The 19,283-nt window shown below is 43.6% G+C and overlaps 2 protein-coding genes across 3 annotated transcripts in view; one reads left to right on the top strand and one right to left on the bottom strand.

Moving 5' to 3' along the window:
• Sec15 (exocyst complex component Sec15) overlaps nucleotides 1-6,617 on the top strand; it is a 36,144-nt gene extending 29,527 nt beyond the window's left edge. For both annotated transcript variants that reach the window (XM_075877138.1, XM_037427004.2), the window contains exon 16: nucleotides 6,320-6,617. In XM_075877138.1, coding sequence (XP_075733253.1) covers nucleotides 6,320-6,547 — 228 coding nt within the window. In that variant the 3' untranslated portion in view covers nucleotides 6,548-6,617. The remainder of the gene's footprint in view (nucleotides 1-6,319) is intronic.
• Nucleotides 6,578-19,236, bottom strand: LOC119175947 (unextended protein). The gene is made up of 6 exons (XM_037427002.2): nucleotides 18,555-19,236; nucleotides 17,058-18,307; nucleotides 16,425-16,568; nucleotides 16,217-16,360; nucleotides 11,954-12,202; nucleotides 6,578-7,151 (listed from the first exon to the last, which is right to left on the bottom strand). The coding sequence occupies exons 1-6, from the start codon at nucleotides 19,103-19,105 to the stop codon at nucleotides 6,874-6,876; spliced, it is 2,616 nt and encodes an 871-aa protein (XP_037282899.2). The 5' UTR covers nucleotides 19,106-19,236; the 3' UTR covers nucleotides 6,578-6,873.
• Nucleotides 19,237-19,283: the final 47 nt, after the last annotated feature.

Here is a 19,283-nt window from a genome sequence, read left to right as displayed (position 1 = left end):
ATTCGCCAACAAAACGGCTATCAACACTTCGATACCGATTCCTGCACTCGTCTTGAAAGCTGTTCAAAAGCGAAAGCTCAGGGGCTATTGGCAGAGCACATAGGACACACACACAGGGAATAAATTGCATGTCATCAAGCCGCAACTTTGTCATTGGCCGCCAGTATCAAAATCACGCCACACAGAAGTAATCCTTACAAGGTTAAGAACAGGCCATACACACACAACACATTCATTTCTTTTATCTGGGGGCAATCCACCTTTGTGTGATAGATGTGGAGAAGCACTCACCGTACTTCACACTCTAATACAGTGCAAAGAATTAGACAAGCTAAGAAGACAACACTTTCCATTACCCTACCGACAACAGATACCACAACATCCTGCAATGTTCGTCGGTAGGGAACCACTTTTCACACATAAATCGTTGTTAGCTTTCTTAAAAGATGTTCGTATGTTTCATATCATATACCCGGGCATTCCGTAGCATGACGTCTCCAGAGAGGTCTCCGCTGCGGTGGCTACACTCAATAAAGCACTTGCCTCACGGCCCTTGGACGCAAGGGTGTGAACGATCGAGGCACTAGTGCTTATGCCATACGTGCCCACCATGGTTTTTATTATCACTAACTTTCGGCATTCATGAACACCACACACTTTTCATGGCATGTTCATGATTTTATTACTTCTATGTTTTTACCCACCTTAGGGCGAGGAATAGTCGCTAATCACAATCATTGTTCACATCTTTTATCAAATGGCCCTTGTGCCACAAAGCACCAAATATCATCATCATCTAGCGCTACCTCACATGACGTTCGCCTATAATTCATCTCGTCATTATACAGCAGGTTATTCACCTTTTTATATGCTCTATGGCCGTAATTCGACCTTACCACTAAACACCCTACTACAGACTAATACACCTCTGCCGAGCGAATATGCACGTGATGCTATAGCTTGTGCCAACCACGCACATCAGATTGTCCGCTCTAGCCTGCTTACTTCACAAGCAACCCAGAAGGCTGTCTAAGACAGCAAGCATGTCGACGTTGACTTCTTACCCGGTTCTCTAGTTCTTCTCTGGAGCCCAGTTCGTCATGTTGGATTGTCAGAGAAGTTTCTATCTCCGTACAAGGGACCTCACCGTATCATGAGACGGGTTACGGACGTTACCTATGAGGTCATTCCAGTCTCCGGGACTAACCTGTCTGCAAACACCCCCAGTGACGTAGTCCACGTCGTTAGGCTGAAACCATACTGCCCTCCTTCTGAAGAACACTTCTAAAGTGCACTGAGCCAGTGCTTTTACAACCGGGGGGTAATGCTGTGTAGCTATCGCATGAAGGGTGAACCATTTGGTGGACGGAAGACAACAAAGAGGACTGGTTTGCTCGCTCTGTGTGCTGCGCTCAGATTTTATCGGTGTAAATACATTGGCAAATAGTCGCGTCCCGTCTCATTTTACGTAACAATATAAAGCAAGAATAGAAAAAGCAGAAAACAGAACACAAGTGCACAAAGTACGAAGCATACAACTAACCATTTAACTTAGCTGAGCTACAAACATCTCTAAACTCCTGCAGTAATTCTGCCCTAGGCTACGACCGTGTCATGTATGAAATGTTGAATAACCTACCGCTCAAAACGCGAAAAAATTTACTCTCCCTATACAATGCTATGTGGATTTCTGGCACCATGCCTACTTCTTGGAAAGAGGCTATTATCACTATTTTGAAACAGGGCAAGGACCCTTCCTCAGTTTCGAGTTATAGGCCCATTGCACTTACAAGCTGCCTTTGTAAACTTTTTGAAAAGATGATAAACCGCCGACTTTTACATTTCCTTGAAACACACAATCTGCTCGACAGATTCCAGTGTGGATTTCGAGAGGGTAGATCCACCACCGACCATCTGGTTCGTATTGAGGCAGAGATCCGAGACACTTTCGTCCACAAACAATACTTCCTCTCCGTGTTCCTCGATATCGAGAAGGCTTACAACACATGTTGTTTTGGCATATTAAGAGACTTGTCTCACTGGGTGTGCGTGGTAGAATGCTTTCCATAATCGAGAGTTATTGTCCAATCGGACATTCTGGGTCCATGTGGGCAGTGTTCTCTCCCAAACATTTGTCAAAGAAATGGGAGTACCGCGAGGTGGTGTACTTAGTTGTACACTTTTTATTATCAAAATGAATTCCTTGAACCTGTCCATCCCCCTCAATATGTTCTATTGTACATATGTCGATGACGTCCAGCTTGGCTTTAAGTCATGCAACCTGGCAATGTGTGAGCGGCAGGTTCACTTAGGTTTAAACAAGGTCTCCAAATGGGCAAAGGAAAACTGATTCCGACTGAACCCACAAAAAAGCATGTGTGTCTTGTTCTTTCGAAAGAGAGGCATGCACTCAGAACCTGACATTCAACTGAACGGTCAACTTCTGTCTGTTAATGCCGAGCATAAATTTTTAGGCCTATTCTTGGACAACACGTTTACCTTCATACCGCACATTAAGTATTTAATAACAAAATGTGTAAAAGCCATGAATGTTCTAAATGTGTTCTCACATTCTACGTTGGGTAGTGACAGGCAATGTCTCATAAATTTGTATAGAAGCTTCATTCGCAGCTGCTTGGACTATGGGGCCGTTGTTTATTAGTCTGCGACTTGTGCTTTGAAGATGCTGGACCCCGTGCACCATTTGAGCATTCGCTTTTCTATGGGTGCTTTCCGCACTAGCTCTGTGGAAAGCCTGTATGCGGAATCGAATGAGTGGTCACTCCACTTACAGAGATGTTACACATCTTTTGTATACTACCTCGAGGTGAACGCAGACAAAGAACACCCTTCTCATCTCACAATCAATGATCAGCCTTATTCTGCCTTGTTCCACAGCCGTCCTTCGTTGAGGCAGCCCTACTCACTTCGTGTGAGAGGCCTCGCCGAGGAAACAGATGTGCCACTTCTAGAACACTGATGGCTCCTGCTGCATATCTGCCGCTGTGACAGTGGCAGCTTATAGACTGTGACTTATATTTTGCAAAAGTCACAAAGCATGTGCCTGTTGCACACATCCGCACATACTTTCATGAACTCCAACACAAATACAGTTGTCCCGAATTCTACACCGATGCCTCGGAGACTAACACTTTTGTCTCGTACGCTGCGGTTGGCCCATCCTTTTCAGATGCCATTACTCTTCATCCTAACACAAGCATCTTTACTGCAGAAGCTCATGCGATACTTGCGACTGTTAAACACATTAAACAAATAAAACTACAATGCACAGTAATATACACAGATTCCTTAAGCGTGGTAAAAGCCCTCAAAAACCTGAAAAAACAAATTCCGTTCTTGTATCTCTTTACTTGCTCCTATGCACAGTATACTCACTCAACATGTCGTAGTGTGCTGGGTGCCAAGACATCGCGAGATAGAAGGAAACGAATTGGCAGATCACTTGGCTGCATCTGCCAAGCCAACCAATGCCAATACAACAATTGCGATCCCTGCACTCGACCTGAAACCTCTCCTCAAACGAAACCTCAGGGCTTTTTTTGCAGCGCACATGGGATACGCACACACGGAATACACTGCATGCTACCAAGCAGCAACTCGGTCAGTGGCTGGCACTGTCTAAGTCACGCCGCACACAAGTTACACTAACACGGCTAAGGATAGGGCGCACATACACGACACACTCATACCTTTTGTCTGGTGACGGTCCACCATTGTGTGAGAGATGTGAGGAAGCACAAACTGTGCTTCACATTTTAATTAAATGTAAGGAATTAGACATCCTTAGAAAACAATTCTTCCCATTACGCTACCAAAAACAAATACCATTCCATCCTGCAATGTTTACCGGCAGGGAACCACTTTTCAAACTCGAGTCATTGCTGTCATTTTTAAAACAAGTGCAAGATTTTCAAGTGATTTACCCAGGGAATTCGTAGCACGACTTCTGAAAAGGGGTCGCTGCTGCGGTTATTACAAAAAACTCAGCACATGCCTCACGACCCTTGTGTACAAGGGCGTTCAAAAGGCATTTGTGCTAATGCCAATTATCACCATAGTTATATCATCACGATCCTTCGACAACCATTCTCACTAGACACCTTTCACGTCACTGTCATAATTTTAATACTGCTGTGTTTTACCCGCCACAGTGCGTGGAAGCTTTAGGCCCTTATACAGCCAGATGTCAAACATCACATCCCTTGTCTCATGAAATGGCACTCTTTGGCCATCATACGGCCCTTGCGCCATAAAGCATCACACATTATCATCAACCATGTGCGTGGGAGTAGCAGACGCTCTCATGGTAACACTGTGTAAGATACACGCTTAAGCTTTGGGCCACTTGTCAGCTTGCATGCAAGACGCGTTCTACGGCAACGCCGGCGCCCATCGCCTGTTGCATTTTTGGCTCGCTAAAAATGCAGCATGTGTTTCCAATTTCAGTTGCCGGCATACCATAGCCTCGTTCGCAGGCTATGTGTTGTGTTTGTTCTGAAAATACATCATTACGAAACAGCAATCTTTTCTTTCTAAGAAAGTATAAAAAGGTTTTGCTGTTTTTAGCTTTCACTCGTATGGCCTAGCTACCACCATATGAATATTGCACGCTATTGCTCGCGTCAAGCCAATCAAAAGCGAACAGTGTTTGTCGTCACGTCACACGACATGACGTCACTTCTTATAACAAAAATAGCCGATGTGTGGTGCCGTAGTCCAAAATCAAGGTAATTTGTCCCGTGAATTAAAATTATAGCCGCATCGATTTCGGCGCGTTCCACAGCACCAGCAGAGCCAATGAAAAATACGTGCTCAAATAGTGTCGCAGGGCCCCTTTAAGGGAATAGGCTCAGTAGCGTGTGTGCCTTTTGTAGTGAGGTACTGGCTTTCAACCACGGAGACATTATGATAATCACATCAATGGACGTTTCTACCACGCTTTATGACTGCAATATTTTTGATGTTGCATTGCGAAGCATGCATACAGTACGCATGTGTTTGTGAAGCATGAAAGATACATTCACTGCATTTCTAAGCAGAGGAAGTTCTTTTCACTGTTTTCACAAACAGAGGTGTGGCCGTGTGGTAGAACATCCACTTGCCAAGCAAACAACACGGGTTCGATCCACACTACTCCGCTCCAAGATTTTTTATCATTTATTAATTTTATTTTCATCGTCGATTTTCTGGTCTCGCATAAGATGATTTTTCGCTCGCAACCAACGACCTTGACGCTGGAATTTCTGCGATGCGAGCTCTTTAACGCTATTGCATTGAAATTTCAACTGCTCCTACATCAATATTGTGAGCGCAGTTATCTACTCTTTGTCAACTGGATGTATCATCATCATTTGTACGACTTTTTCATTTGTACATATCTGGATCATCATGCCAGCTCATGCTCGACTTGGATAAAGCAATTCCTCATAAAATTGTATAAATAATGCATTACAAGTTTACATCATAATTGAGAAATTTTTTGTATTTCTTTTAGCTTTGACTTTAGTACCTGTGGCTAAGGTATTCGGCTGCTGACCCGCAGGTCACGGGATCGAATTCCGGCTGCATTTTAGATGTGGGGGAAAATGTTGTAGGCCCGTGTGGTCAGATTTGGGCGCACGTTAAAGAACCCCAGATGGTCGAAATTTCTGGAGCTCTCCACTATGGTCTCTCATAATAATATGGTGGTGTTGGGATGTTAAACTCCAGATATCAATCAATTTGACTTTAGTACCTGTCAAAATATAAGGATGGTAGGTCTGTAAAGTGCTCACCTTCATTTAGTTAAATTGAAAAGTGCAAGCTCTCATAGTTGCAACTAAAGTGCAGCAATTTAAAGATGCTTTGCCTTTTATTGCTCAATAGTAAGTAGTGTTTGTTATGTGTTATTACTGGTATATGTTCAGAAGAGTGGGCTAGGTTATTTTATCGCGTCCATTTAAAAATGGATACACCCAATCTAATTGTGATCAGGCTCTAAGCAGGAGCAGGCTTTATGAAGGGGCATCTACCCAAAAGGATCACGAAGCTACAAAAAAAAAAAAAGCTTGTGTGGTTGCTGTCATGTTGTCTGCATGAGGATTCGGAGCTGTTGTATTAGTTTAACAGAGTATCACCACCTTTTTTTAAGTACAATATATTTATACAGAGTTGCTATGAAGGTCTGGTGGTGGCATTTTCATTGGGGCAGACAGAAATTTAGGCAATCTAAATTCTTTACCACTAACTTGTGTGAGCTTGCACATGCTTGCATACATGATGGATGAAGTGAGCTAAATAGGTCTAAATGTGTTTGCAGCTTCTAGATCTCTTCATGGCAGAGGACTGGTCAACCTATTTCCATGACCATGGAAAGGAGAGCAGCCGGTACCTGCGTGTAAACCCAAGCCTTGCTTTGCTGCTTCTTGAGAAGGTGCGAGAGGCTGACAAAAAGAAGAACATTTTCTCATCGCTAAAGCAGAAGGAACGAGACAAGAAGAAGTTGCAGGAAACTGTGCTCAAACAGCTGCGGCAGCTGGTAGCTTGAGCGACAGACTTTGTGCCAGTGAACAAAAAAAAAATCTGAAACATGTTTTATTGATCGCTTTGGCAACATACTACTGCTGTGTGACCATTCTTGTATACAGTAACAGTAACTCTGCAGCAAGAGAATGTAGGCTACCGGAGATAAGAATCTGCTAACATGGAATAATGCCAAGGCACTCGTTTGCACGAGGGCCTAAAGTGGGCATAACAAGCAAGAAAGACTGCTGCTGAAAGACTGGCATAGGTGAGGAAGCCAGCCAAGTGGCATGCGGCCCATAGACCGTCTTTGGGGCGATGACTAGGAGTAGCATTGGCATTGATGAGCCATCAGCTGCTGTCGCCCAGGAGGGGTGAGCTGCTTTCACCGGGTCGCTCTGGTGCACCACTGCGCAGCATGTGGTCTACCTCAAGATCTGTCCGTGTGACTGGCCGGTCAAGGCGCGATGCCTTGAGGGCCGCCAGGTACACAGACCGGTGCACACGCATGTACACCATGTCTGTCACTGCCTGGACACTGTAGTCTGGCACAAAAGGCTCCTCAGGCACTGGCCAGCTGGCAGGCTCACCAGAAGCCAAATTTTGTTGAGCTGCGCCATCGGAGGTGTCTGTGAAAAAGGTTTCCTTTGGAGTGACAACCACTAACGAAATGTTTATGCATGATAAACTGCAATGAAATTGCGGACTATAAGAAGCAGTTTCAGATATTGTAGATATGATCAACATTTGTGTAAAGCTTTAAAATGAAATGTAATTGAATTCTTTACAAAAACAAAAATGCCACTGTTAGCACTTGCTAAATACAGAGGTGCAAGATCTGCGCCAAAATGCCGGACCAGCCTCAATATCTCAATTGCGATAATTTCAGTGAGATCAATCCAAAAATGCAGACCTTAACTCGAAACTACGGTATAAGTTATGGTTCACCCCCCCCCCCCCCCCTGTAAGGTCAGGGCACCTGGGAACGACCAAATAGAGCAACAAAGCCGCGCGCTATCAGTCCGCTGCGGATACCTATAGGCAGGACGACGCAACTTCAAGACAAAAAAGCATTGCCGTAGCCACCAACACTTTGTGGGAAATATGAACTTCCTACTCGGCAAACATAGCTAAAGCATGTTAAAAGAGCTAGAAGCGTATGCCACGTTTTTCGCTTACGAACAGAGTTGACGTTGCCAGCACCTACGTTGGTTGCTATAGCAATGGCACATACATTTTTCTATCTTGAAGTTGCGTCGTCCGGGCAATAGATATCAGTCGCCGGGCCAACAAGTTGTGCCCTAAACCTAATCCTATTGCAAAAAAAAGGGGGGGGGGGGGGGCAGGATTAGCGGTGTTTCTAACTTGTTCCAAGTCATACAAAACACTACTTAATCCACCTTCGCCGCAGTACACCAGTGCCCTGCAAAAAGCGTGTTATGATTTTGAAGGGGCTGTTAGCACTACTCACGACACTAAACACAGCACATTTTGTTGAATTACTCATGTGTGTATACGGCGCATAATTGTGAGTACTAGTAGGTTGGATGACTGCTCGAAAAGTTGCTGGCAATCATTTGGAGCTGTTACGAAAATTATAACTGCGCAAAAAATGAGACACGAAAACGAAGTGAACAGGACAATCGCAGACTAAGAACTGGTTTATTGGAAAAGTACAACCCCCCCTTCCCTTTTTTTTAACAAGCTAAGTGCATGCATAATGGCAAACATGACCATGTGGCAAGTTCCAATACTTCTATCTACTAAAAATTAAATCGCATTCTTTGCTGTAAAGATGCATGGAGGAGTCGCTGATGCACTTATCAAGCCCGCGTCTAGCTATCCAAGATGCCTCCTAGATCTCTCTTGCTCTTTGGCTCTTGGCTCGCCCTAACACCTTGGTACTGCTGAAGATGGGCTTGCATCACTTCCCGCAGACGCTGCTTCAGGCTGTAGCAGAATCACTTTTGAGGGTCATATGCCATCGTACCACAGCCGTTGACGATAATGCAATTGAAGGAAAAGAATCTAAGAGTGAAAGGCGGAAAGTTGAAGAGATGCCGTACCTACACAAGGTATCGCATGGCAGTAAAAAGGTAGCAGGAAGATACGGAGTCGATTTGGTTTTTTCAGTGCCTTGGAAATTATTGCGTTTGTACATCATGTCCAACGCGAGCAAAGTTAACGATGGAAAATGTGGTGTTAAGCACAGATGTGCGTATGTACGTCTCATTTATTAAGATGCCTGTGTTGCCAGCAGAGTCGCCTTCATGAAACTAATCTTATTAATGCATTAGAACTAGTCCAGAATAACGCAGCTCATTTTATTCTTTCCAATTATAATCGAACTGCCAGCATAACAGCCATAAAAACTAACCTATCACTTTCATCTCTTGCAGCCTGGTGCAAAATTTCCCATTTATCATGGTTTCATAAAATATTTCACCACCCAACATTGCACGACATGCTTATTCATAATCCACACCATGTATCGTGTTACATCGACCATTTTTATAAGGTTCATGTTCCTTTTAGCAGCACAAACACATTCTGTCAATAAATTCCTAGGACGTCACTAGAGTAGAACCACCTTCCCCAAGACATTGTATCTGTCAGTGATTACATCTTGTTTCGTATTGCTCTAAACAACAATGCTAACTTGAATGTCATTTACTCACTCATATATATTGCATGTCTGTCTTTCTTGCGTTGCTTTATTTTTATGTTTGTATTCTTTGCATAACTTACCTTCACCTTATGCTTTGTAATGGTTTTGTTCTTTGTATTACATCCCTAGTTAAGCTTTACCTATGCTGTGCAAACCCCTTATTGTCACCACTCTCATCTTTAATGCCTTGTTTGGTTCTAAGGGTACAATAAATGAAATGCTTCAGTGTTGAGCAAGCGCCGCCCGGTGGCATTTGCGACTGACACTATCATCACGGCGTTTTTTACTTGTGGCCCATAGGGGCGCGTCAGTCGAAAGTTATTAGAGATCTGCAACTATACCCGACCGTTTCGGAGGCTCTATGCAAAATGTCAAGTGGTTGCACCGTCCGCCACTAGTGGCGCTAGCGACCGCCACTGATAGAAGATGGAGGGAAAGGGTGTGGCAGCTGTTTTTGTTCTCATGCAGCAGGCATCTAAATATAGGAGGTGCTAGTATGTATCCTGTACAATGGGAGTGGTCTACGAGTTCCCCCTGACCTGTGGAATGGTTTGTGTGGGGTAGACTGGAAGGTGTATTAACATGCGTTTGGTGGAGCATGCTAATTCATTAGGAGACGGGAGTGGGAGGCATCTGCCAGTTCATTGTGGCAAATACGTGCAGGGATGCAAGCAAGGCATTTGGCAGTACCAAGGTGTTGGGGCAAGCCAAGAGAGATCTTGGAGGCATCTTGAATAGCTAGACACAGGCCTGATAGGTGCGTCAGCGACTCATCTGTGTATCTTTACAGCAAAGAGCGCGATTTCACTTTTATTAGATAGAATTATTGAAACTTGTCATGTTTGTCATTGCACATGCGCTTAGTTTGTTTAAAAAATGGGTTGTACTTTTCCAATAAACCAGTTGTTAGTCTGCGTTCGTCCTGTCCACTTTGTTGTCATGTCTTGCTTTTGGCGCAGTTATAATTTTCTTAAATCTCTTACCAACCAGCCCCCCATTATACACTTTTTGATTTGGAGCAGTGCATAACATTTCTGGCGCCCTAAAAAAGAAACTGTGTGGCAGTTTTGTTTTTTTTCCACCACCCCTACAAATCCCCGAATTTCAAGGTCGCCACCTTGCAGATCCACATTTGAATTCAGAGTCAGACACGGCGAATGCTAATGTGGACATTATCATTATTTGCTCAGTGGGGTGGTTCAGAATACCACATTTATTAAAAAGCAGTGATCTTACGTACACTGCACGATTTAGGGCATGCTGAATGATTTGAACACATTTTTTTTTATGTAAGACTTCTTTTTTATACTGCTCGAAATTTAGAATTTCATGATAAAAATGAATGTCTTGTTCCCCGTAACCTGCTCCAAATTTGGATTTTTGTGCTACAAAAGTAACATTTTACGACTCCAAAAATTGCTCCGAATTTTATTTTGGCTGCTGCACCCCTGTAGATACTATACAGAATGCTGAGATTCAATAAGGCTTTCTCGCGTAATCTGGGATTTGAGTTGCATTCACGAAGTGTTCACATATGCTTAAGTGCTGTTGTAGGACAGTTAACAGTACTACCGTTATTGTATTACAATAAATGAGGATTGACTGTAGACATCTTTATGACATAATTATTGTTAATATCAGTTTGATTGCACACCACTAACTTGCAACTAACGTGATGTTTTGCCACATTAGCCATGCAGAAACACTGCCGTGAATATTTTTTTAAATTGAGTTGCGTGTGGATAAAATAAAGAATGCGCTTTTTTTTTTTCAAGCAGTGTATAAAAAAACCTATCCAGCATCACGGGAAACCAATCCTAAGATAGAAAGGAACAGGACGTAGCACACACTACAGAAACTTTGTTTAGTTGTTCTTTTGAGTAAGTTGGTGCAACATTTGGTTGAAGAGCGCAAAGGACGGAGACAGGTACTCATGTACGACAGGACCACCATTGGTACATGCGTGTGTCTTCATCTTTCATGCCGTTTAACTTCACACAGAAACTTATTACTCAAATGCACATAATTATATTGCAGTAACAATGCTTTTCTTGTTTATTAAAACCTTGCGACTGAGTGAACTAGCATGACGCTACAGCAGCGGCTTCATACATTTAAGATGAAACACTACGCAGTATGCCAGTTACTTTTAGTAACCAGAATTTGGGGAGCAACCATTCTCGCAAAAGAATGTTTTCTAGTTGGCATTTTTCATGAAAAGCTAGCCTGCTTGTATCATCAAAAGCAAAGAACAACAAAATACCATGCCTACCAGTGAGATAGTTTAGTTGCTACAAGCATGTATAGGCATACAACAGTAGAACTGTTAGTGGCCCTCTGGTGACAGCAGCAAGCAGACTTGTCCGTGCCACTGCCTTTAAAGTTAATTTGCTACTGCATTTATGACCTGTCACAGATTATATTTTCTGCAGTAATTATAATAAAACCACATTAATTATCAATAATTGGAAAGTATCTCATGGATTTATGAACACCCTACAATGCCTGGATTAGTGCTGTACACCGGCACATTAAATCCCAGGTGGTCGAAATTTCCGGAGCCCTCCACTACGGCGTCTCTCATAATCAAATGGTGGTTTTGGGACGTTAAACCCCACATATCAATCAATTAGTGCTGTACAGCACCATTGGCATCAACCTTTAAATAACTGCAGCAGTCAAAGCTTGTGGTGTTTCTTACACATATGGGTAATGCACTTGACGTGAAAAACACCAGTGGTTTTATACACTCGGTGTACTCACCTGGTCTACGGTATATGGCTGGAATGCCAAAAGTGCTGAATGGCCCAGTCTCGAATAGCAGTTTCTCACGTCCCACTGCGACACTGACCCTTCCCTCGAGCACCAGTGCAAAGTAGTCTGCTGGTTGGCCAGCCACATAAATTACTGGGTCATCACGAGAATGCATCTTGATGCTTATGAAGATGTTCTGCAGCATCAGCCGCCGCAAGACAGACTCTGAGATGAGGTTTTTCTTGAATGGCTCCACAGCTGCATCAAAACATGAAAGCATTCCATTAAAACATTGTTTAGGTTCAGCAATGTATGCGTAATGTGTAATGAAATAGGATGTGTCAAATATTGCACGTCGCTACTTTATGTATGATGGTGATGACATATTGTGCAGTATAGTGATCCACCTTACATTCACCGACATGTTTGGATCCATATGTGAAGAAATAGAAAGTTTGATTCTAATTCGTTTCCTCAAAAGTGCGTCAAAATGCCTGCTTAAGGGATAAAAGGTATCAAATGGGCGGCTAACGTGGTATCTTTCAATCACCACGGCTAAAAAGAGCACCAAAGACTGGTTATAAAGAATGATTGAGGAACAACCACAGCTAGAACAGTTAGAAAGGGGAATTCCACCACTTTCTAGCCATTCGGTTAGTCTTGATGAAATGTGGCTCCAACACAAACCCAGCAACATAGTGGTTTACAAAGGCATCAAATCTTTTTACTGAATCTACTGCCAAAGTGGTAGCGATTGTGTTTTGGTATGTAGAAGGAATGGTACATAGCAGTTATGTTCATCAAGAATTTACAGAGAATGCCAACAACTAATATATAGTTCAGCATAAATTTTATACAGCCTAGTTACTAATGATGCTTTCCTCAATGCAAAAATTTTACAGGTAGGCAATGAAGTGTTCTTCTGTTTCCAGAATTCAATTCAGACACAAACACCTCTTGCTGCAATGGTGCTGTCGTCTTGCCACTCACAACACTAAATGGGTACATGCTACTATTTGGCTCTTTACATGTGTCACCTCCACACACACACAAAAAAAAAAGGGTGTACCGTACAAATATTAGGATTGGTCCATCGAACGATGCACCTTAGATGCAAAATTATCCACCATAATATTTTCTTTTTTTAGATTTTAGATGGAAAAAAATACGACTTGAGAGGTGGTTGGATGGCATGAGTCACAAGGCGAGTTGCATTTGAAAGCTATTGCATTTGGAGGTAAAGGTGGGAAAGTAAACAGTTTTTGGATTACAATATCGGGGCTCCTTGACTGTCATTATTGTCGAAAAGAAATTCACAGCATATCCACAAAGTGAATGATGATGAGTGGGGTGAAGTGTCCGTCTGTCTGTGTGACAAACAGACGGATGCTTCACACCAGTCATCATCATTCACTCCGTGGATATGCCGTTAATTTTTTTCGTTATAACAGGGCCATCTATTCTCTTTAATCATCAACTACATGAAAACCACTAATGCCATTTAGTGATATTGCTTCCAAGGACATATACACACAATGCCACCTAGAGAGCAATGCTTAAAACTAACTAGAAGTGGCTACTACTACAACATACTATTACGAGGGCACAACCCACATACTAAGAAGTTTAGCCTCTAAAACATGCATGGCCATGACCCTGCACTTTGAACAATTACGGGACAGGTTCAAGTGAGTAAATACATAGGGTGTCCCCTTAGATGAGTGGAAGGGGGGCATGGGCAAATTGTGGTGGCCGCCTCCCCTGACCTTCCTGTGCGCATGCCTATGGGCAGTGGTATAAGTTGATCCAAGATGGAAGAGAATTTTACCCAGTGAAAACAATCGTGAAAGCAAAAAGACATAAAAAAAGAGAACTAATAAAAAAACAATAGAAATGCATAAATAATTAGGCAAGTGACTGATTTAATAAGCAGGATGTGCTATCCTGAGATTATCTTTGCCCACTTTTACTACTGCTTTCAGCAACATAACATAAACAAGCACATGCAGCTAAAAACAGCATTAGACGTTTAAGCTAGGTGTGCTGGATAAGCACTTGAACGCTCTTGAGTACTACTGGACTGGCTAATCAGCACTCAAGAACATTGAGTGCTTATTTAATGCATGCAGAGATATTAAAAATATCTGCCAGTGGGTCAATATTCAGATTGCAATTAATGTATTCATGCAAGAGAAATAAGACTGCCTTAGTTCTACCTCATTCTGAATGCATGCTTTCTTTACCCATTGTAGCCATATGCAATAACTCAGGAGTCTATGCAGATATTCAGGTTCTTTTGCTGTGGTGGTACATTCAGCTATGGAAGTGACCTTTTACTTTTTGGAACAGACTTTGAAGTTGAAAAGTGCTTGTTTCGAGCAGCTATTAGTGTGTTAAAAAGCAGATGGTAAAATGTACCATAAATGTCCTAGCATTCAAAGCATTTCGAAAGCTTCTCATAAATATTAGTACTATTTATAATGAAAAATATTTCAAAGACAAGAATCACTCTAAATTCCAAGAAACAAATAATAAAAAAAATGCTGGTTCTCGATTGCACCCTGTGGAGTGAGCTATATATTTAAAATACCAGAAGTTGTGGCAGAAATAAGATCAACTGATAAAGTGAAGCACCACAGCCACGTATAATTGTTACCAAAGCAGCAGTGGATGAATGGCGTAAGATCAAAGCATTCTCTATCACTTTCATGTTTCACTGAAAAAGCCTGCATGTCAAGGAAATAATAATATGCTTGACACACCAGTTGTTGCATAAATCAGATCAGAGCTGATAAAGCCATGTACTGGTAGCATACTAAGCATACAGATTTCTTTAGTTTTCTTTTAGTGCTTGCAAGTTGGTCACGCGGTTAAAGTTTGTCGAAATTATGCAGTGCCGTTTAAGAGCAGGTTTGGAGCAGTTACAAAAATAAGTTTGTAGCAGTACGGAGAAACATTTCTCTTTAGGAGCAATTGGAATAGCACTTCTCAGTGTACATTGTTATATTCAGCAATCTGCCACAAAAGCCATGTTGCACGGTGTAAATTTCTTGGCATCAGAGGAGTTCACTTTGTATTTCTAGTAAAAATTCCTCGATTACCAGGCTAATTTTACAAGAAAAAAGGTGAGAGGAAAAGTACAGATGTGTGTGGTTGAGCACGTGAGGCATTTTTTTCTTATTTCATCTCTTTTGCGCTTTAAGGTCGTCCAACAAGGTTTCGGAAAACCTAATAAGCTTAGAAAACCATGAAGGTTGTCTAAGGTTAAAAGGTTGACCACTAAGGCCTTCTAAGTTATTGTATGCAAGTAGTTTGTTTAACTGAGGCAAGTGTTAATACAGAAAATCTAAAATGCAACTCAGAATTATGTGGTGGACCCATAATAAATCCCAAGGCGAATAAATTCCAAGATATTCAAGTTTTGCACTGTGCTAAAGTAGAACCGTTTCTAAATAAACACACAAAATCACTTGCTGACATTGAAGGACAACCTTTTCTAGCACTACAACTGGATTTTTAAGAGATCATCCTGAAGTGCAGAACACTAACAGATTTGTTGTAGTATAAAACACAGTTGCCTGCAAAGAATCGTACCCTAGATGATAGAGGGAGGTCATAAATATAAGTGAGGAAGAGGCCCAAGAACCCAAGGCACAACAGGTAGAACAGGGGATAGAGGTTGCAGCTATTGAGTAAAGGAAAACTAATTGAAGCTGTTTGGTTAAAAATGTACCACCAGCACTGCCCTAAGATAAAAATACAAGGATTAATTTTTGGCCTTGTTTGTATAGCAGTTTTGCAGCTATTTAGCACACAATATACAGACAGGGATATGAAGAAGGCAGGCCATTTTGACATCTGCCTGTGCATTTTGTGTGAGAAGACTGAGAATACATGACCCGGCTATAAGCAGCTACACCACATTCTATACACTATTATTCACACCCTCTATTTGGAGTGACTAGACATCATTGATAAAGTGTGAGTAGTCCTAATTACGAGCATAAATACCAGTGTAGCTATTCGAAGGTAGGTAGTAGCATGATCACAATTCTATGCCAGGGAAGGCATTTCACAGCTATTCACTTATTAACCTATCGAATTCTTTAAAATAGATCAAATCACCAACTAGGTGCAGCTCCCATGCTCATATGAACCTATGCCATCACTCGGGAAACTAAAGTAAACAAGTAGGCAGTATTGAAGGTGTTCATGTAACAAAGCATTATAGGAACTGAATTCTAGTTGTGCAGAAAAAGTTGGTTCACTTACAGGTAGCCAAATACTGAAATGTTGCAAGTGCCAGCTGTGGTGAGATGTTGTGCTTGCCTTGCCGGCCATAGCCTAGTTTGGCGAAATCTGAGAAATCCTGGCGCACTTGAGCTTCTTTTCGTTTTTGCTTTCTTCGGTTATCCACTGCAACAAAATGCGTGTGTGTGTGAATACTTCTATCAACACTGCCAGCTGTAAACACACTTACTTAAAACATCTGTTTCATCAATGATCTCGGCTTGTAATATTTCTTCAATTACATCCTCAAGGGTGACCAAGCCCAGTAGTTCATAGAATGGGTCACCATCTCCTTCTGTGTTCACACGACGAACAAAGGCCATATGGGACTGTCCTGGAAAAAAAAAAAAAGATAGCCGAGCGGATACAGCACAGGATCAAGGAAGTCAGTTTCACCAAAGAACTTCTAGTGTACTTAAAGCAGAGAGAGAGACAAATAGAACACATTGTTCTGTTAATTGGCAATAGCAGTCAGCAGAGCCAAAGGACACAAGGAACTAGAATGGGAGACTGGGATCATCAAAAGCTGCAAATAGAACAAGGTTCAGTAATAGTATGACAAAGCAAGCAAGATACTAAGGATGACTAGGCTAAAAACAAAATGCAGAAAAAGAATAATACACAATTTACAAGGATGATGCACTGTACTATACTAATATGTGCAATAAGCCTCACTTCTACTCACTGATGAAAAGATTTATAAAATGTTTCAGTTCAGCAAATCAGCACTCACTTTGAATTACTGCTACTTTTAGCCTGTTCCACAAAGTTGATTTTGTTGGTTTGCAATCTATTCAGTAGTGAATAATTTTTGCATAGTTACCTTTCTTAAATTCGTTGAGCAAGTTGACAAGAGTTTCATCTTCGAAGACAAACGTGACGGGATGATTGTAGAACTCACACAATGTCCGTAAAGGAATCTCATCCTCGGGGTCCACAAAAGCCAGATCCTTAATGTTTAAAAGTCCAACGACATTATTGCGGTCACCGTCGAATACTGGAATGCGAGTGTAACCCTGTCCAATGATCTGAGACACTGTTTCGAAGTCTAGAACAGCTGTAACAGGCAGCATAAACACGTCATCCATACGAGTCATGGCCTCATTGGCAGTTTTCTTCTTGAGCTCTAGTGCCCCACTGATGATGTCCACTTCCTCATTCTCTAGTTTGTTGTACTCCTTCGTGAGACGGATGTACTCTATCAGCTTTTCCCGGTCGTAGACATGGCCTATCTCCTCCCCGAGCACCCAGTCGAGGATCTTAGAAATGGGCCATGACAGAGGGAGCGTGAGGGCCATGAACACCTTAGTGATAAACAGCGTGCGTGCACCAATCTGTAAGCCATGTCGGGAGCAGATGGCTTGAGGAATGATTTCACCAAAGATGACAATGCTGATGGTGGAACCGACTACAGCCACCAAACCTGAGGTGAGGTCGTCAAGAAGGATAGTAAGCGTGCTGTTGACAAGCACGTTGCCCAGAAGTAGTGAACAGAGAAGGTAGTTTCCATGGTTTCGCAGAGGTGCAATGACTTTGGCCCATTTGCGCTCACTGGGTGTCCCACACGATTCAATGACGCGCAGCTCTGTCTTATCAAGAGCCATCAGGCCCAGATTAAGGCCACTGAAGAGGCCCGAAAGCAGAAGCAAGCCAGCCAGAATGATGACCTGCACCCAGACGGGCATGAGCCGTCCTTGGGTAACCAACGTTACCCAGGGTTCGTCGCCCTGGTGCACCCACTTGACATCCTCACTAAGGGGCGCTTTGCTGCAGACGTAGTAGCGCACATTGGCGCCCGGAAGGCTCACCAACACTGACGCTTTGCCGCTGCCCACATTAGTGGCGTGGGCCACGGCCACTGTAGGCACCTCGTCGCACGCAGAGCCCCTTGGCGCGGCTTCGTGAGTGAACGCAAACGAACTGTGGTCGGTGAAGCCATTTCCAAACAGTTGCAGCTCGACCGTCGTACCTGCGGGCACCTGCGTCATGCCGGAGTCCAGGGTGGCCACTCGGTCTCCGAAAGCCCGCAGGCCCAGCACTTTCGCCACTTGCGCTGTCTCGCCGTCGTCCAGCCTGCAATGCAACCGGCACGGGTGAGCATGCCGCCGACACCGGCACGGCGTACGCCGTTGTTTGTATCAGCAACAGCGAAAGCATCGAAGGGAAATCAGATACAATCTCGTTACTTGGTGTACTACGCGCTCGGATAAACAACGCTATTAAAATGCCAGCAAGCATTGCCCTCGGTGCGTCGTTTAGAAGCGCGCGCGCATTTGCTATGGCGTCAGGTGGCAAAAGAAACGAAAGTAAGCACACTCACGCGGACAGGTTGCGCCTGAAGCCCGCTCCGTTGCGATCAGTCGAGCGCCTGCCAATGCCCAGGTTGCGACGCATTCTGAGCGGGCCGGCGTGCCTCGTCGGCGCGGCAGCGTACACGAGCCTGAGCGCTTTCCCTTGGTGCCGCCAACTGCCGTGGTTGCGCGTGCACAGGTAGAGCGAGTCGTGCGAGGCAGCCGCGGGAATGACGCACTGGACGACGACATCTCCGCTGCTGTCAGCGCGCACTCGAAGCTGTTTGCCAACGAATTGCTGGCTATGGCACTCCTGACCGTTTTCTAAGCTTTCGCTGGTGAACACAATCTTGGTCCTGTTCGGTACCAGTCCCGTGCCTCGCAGCCGTACAGCCACACGAGAGTTGGGAAAAATTCTGGGAACGCGCACGCTGTCAGAGTCCGTGCAGACAGCTTCGATCCTGTCCACGGTGACAAAATCCTCCCGGTTCGCGAGAGGCTGACCGATATAAAGCGCGGAGCAACGACTGCAAAGCCAGAGAACTAGAAATCTATGAAGTCCATTTCTAGCAGACGCCATATTACGCTTTTACACCATCAACATTGCAGCAGAATGCAGAGGCGTGCGATGTCGCCACCGTCGGGGATCCGCGCGCGCTCCTCGCTGTCTCCGCGCGCACGCGATTCTCGCAGCTGCTGCTCGCTCGACGCGGCTTGGTGTTGTGATGGGACAGCGCGCGCTGCACCGCATCATGTAC

This window comes from Rhipicephalus microplus, chromosome X, assembly GCF_043290135.1.
Source record: "Rhipicephalus microplus isolate Deutch F79 chromosome X, USDA_Rmic, whole genome shotgun sequence".
Taxonomy (NCBI): domain Eukaryota; kingdom Metazoa; phylum Arthropoda; class Arachnida; order Ixodida; family Ixodidae; genus Rhipicephalus; species Rhipicephalus microplus.
This window is presented reverse-complemented; position numbering and strand designations above follow the sequence as displayed.

Excerpts from the sequence above, each read along its gene's own strand:
- LOC119175947 (XM_037427002.2), bottom strand. The coding sequence starts at position 19,105 with ATGGCGTCTGCTAGAAATGGACTTCATAGATTTCTAGTTCTCTGGCTT. Across the intron at positions 16,361-16,424 it reads TGATGAAACAGATGTTTTAA|TGGATAACCGAAGAAAGCAA; the intron begins GTAAGTGTGTTT and ends ATTTTGTTGCAG. Across the intron at positions 7,152-11,953 it reads AGCCATATACCGTAGACCAG|ACACCTCCGATGGCGCAGCT; the intron begins GTGAGTACACCG and ends CCTTTTTCACAG.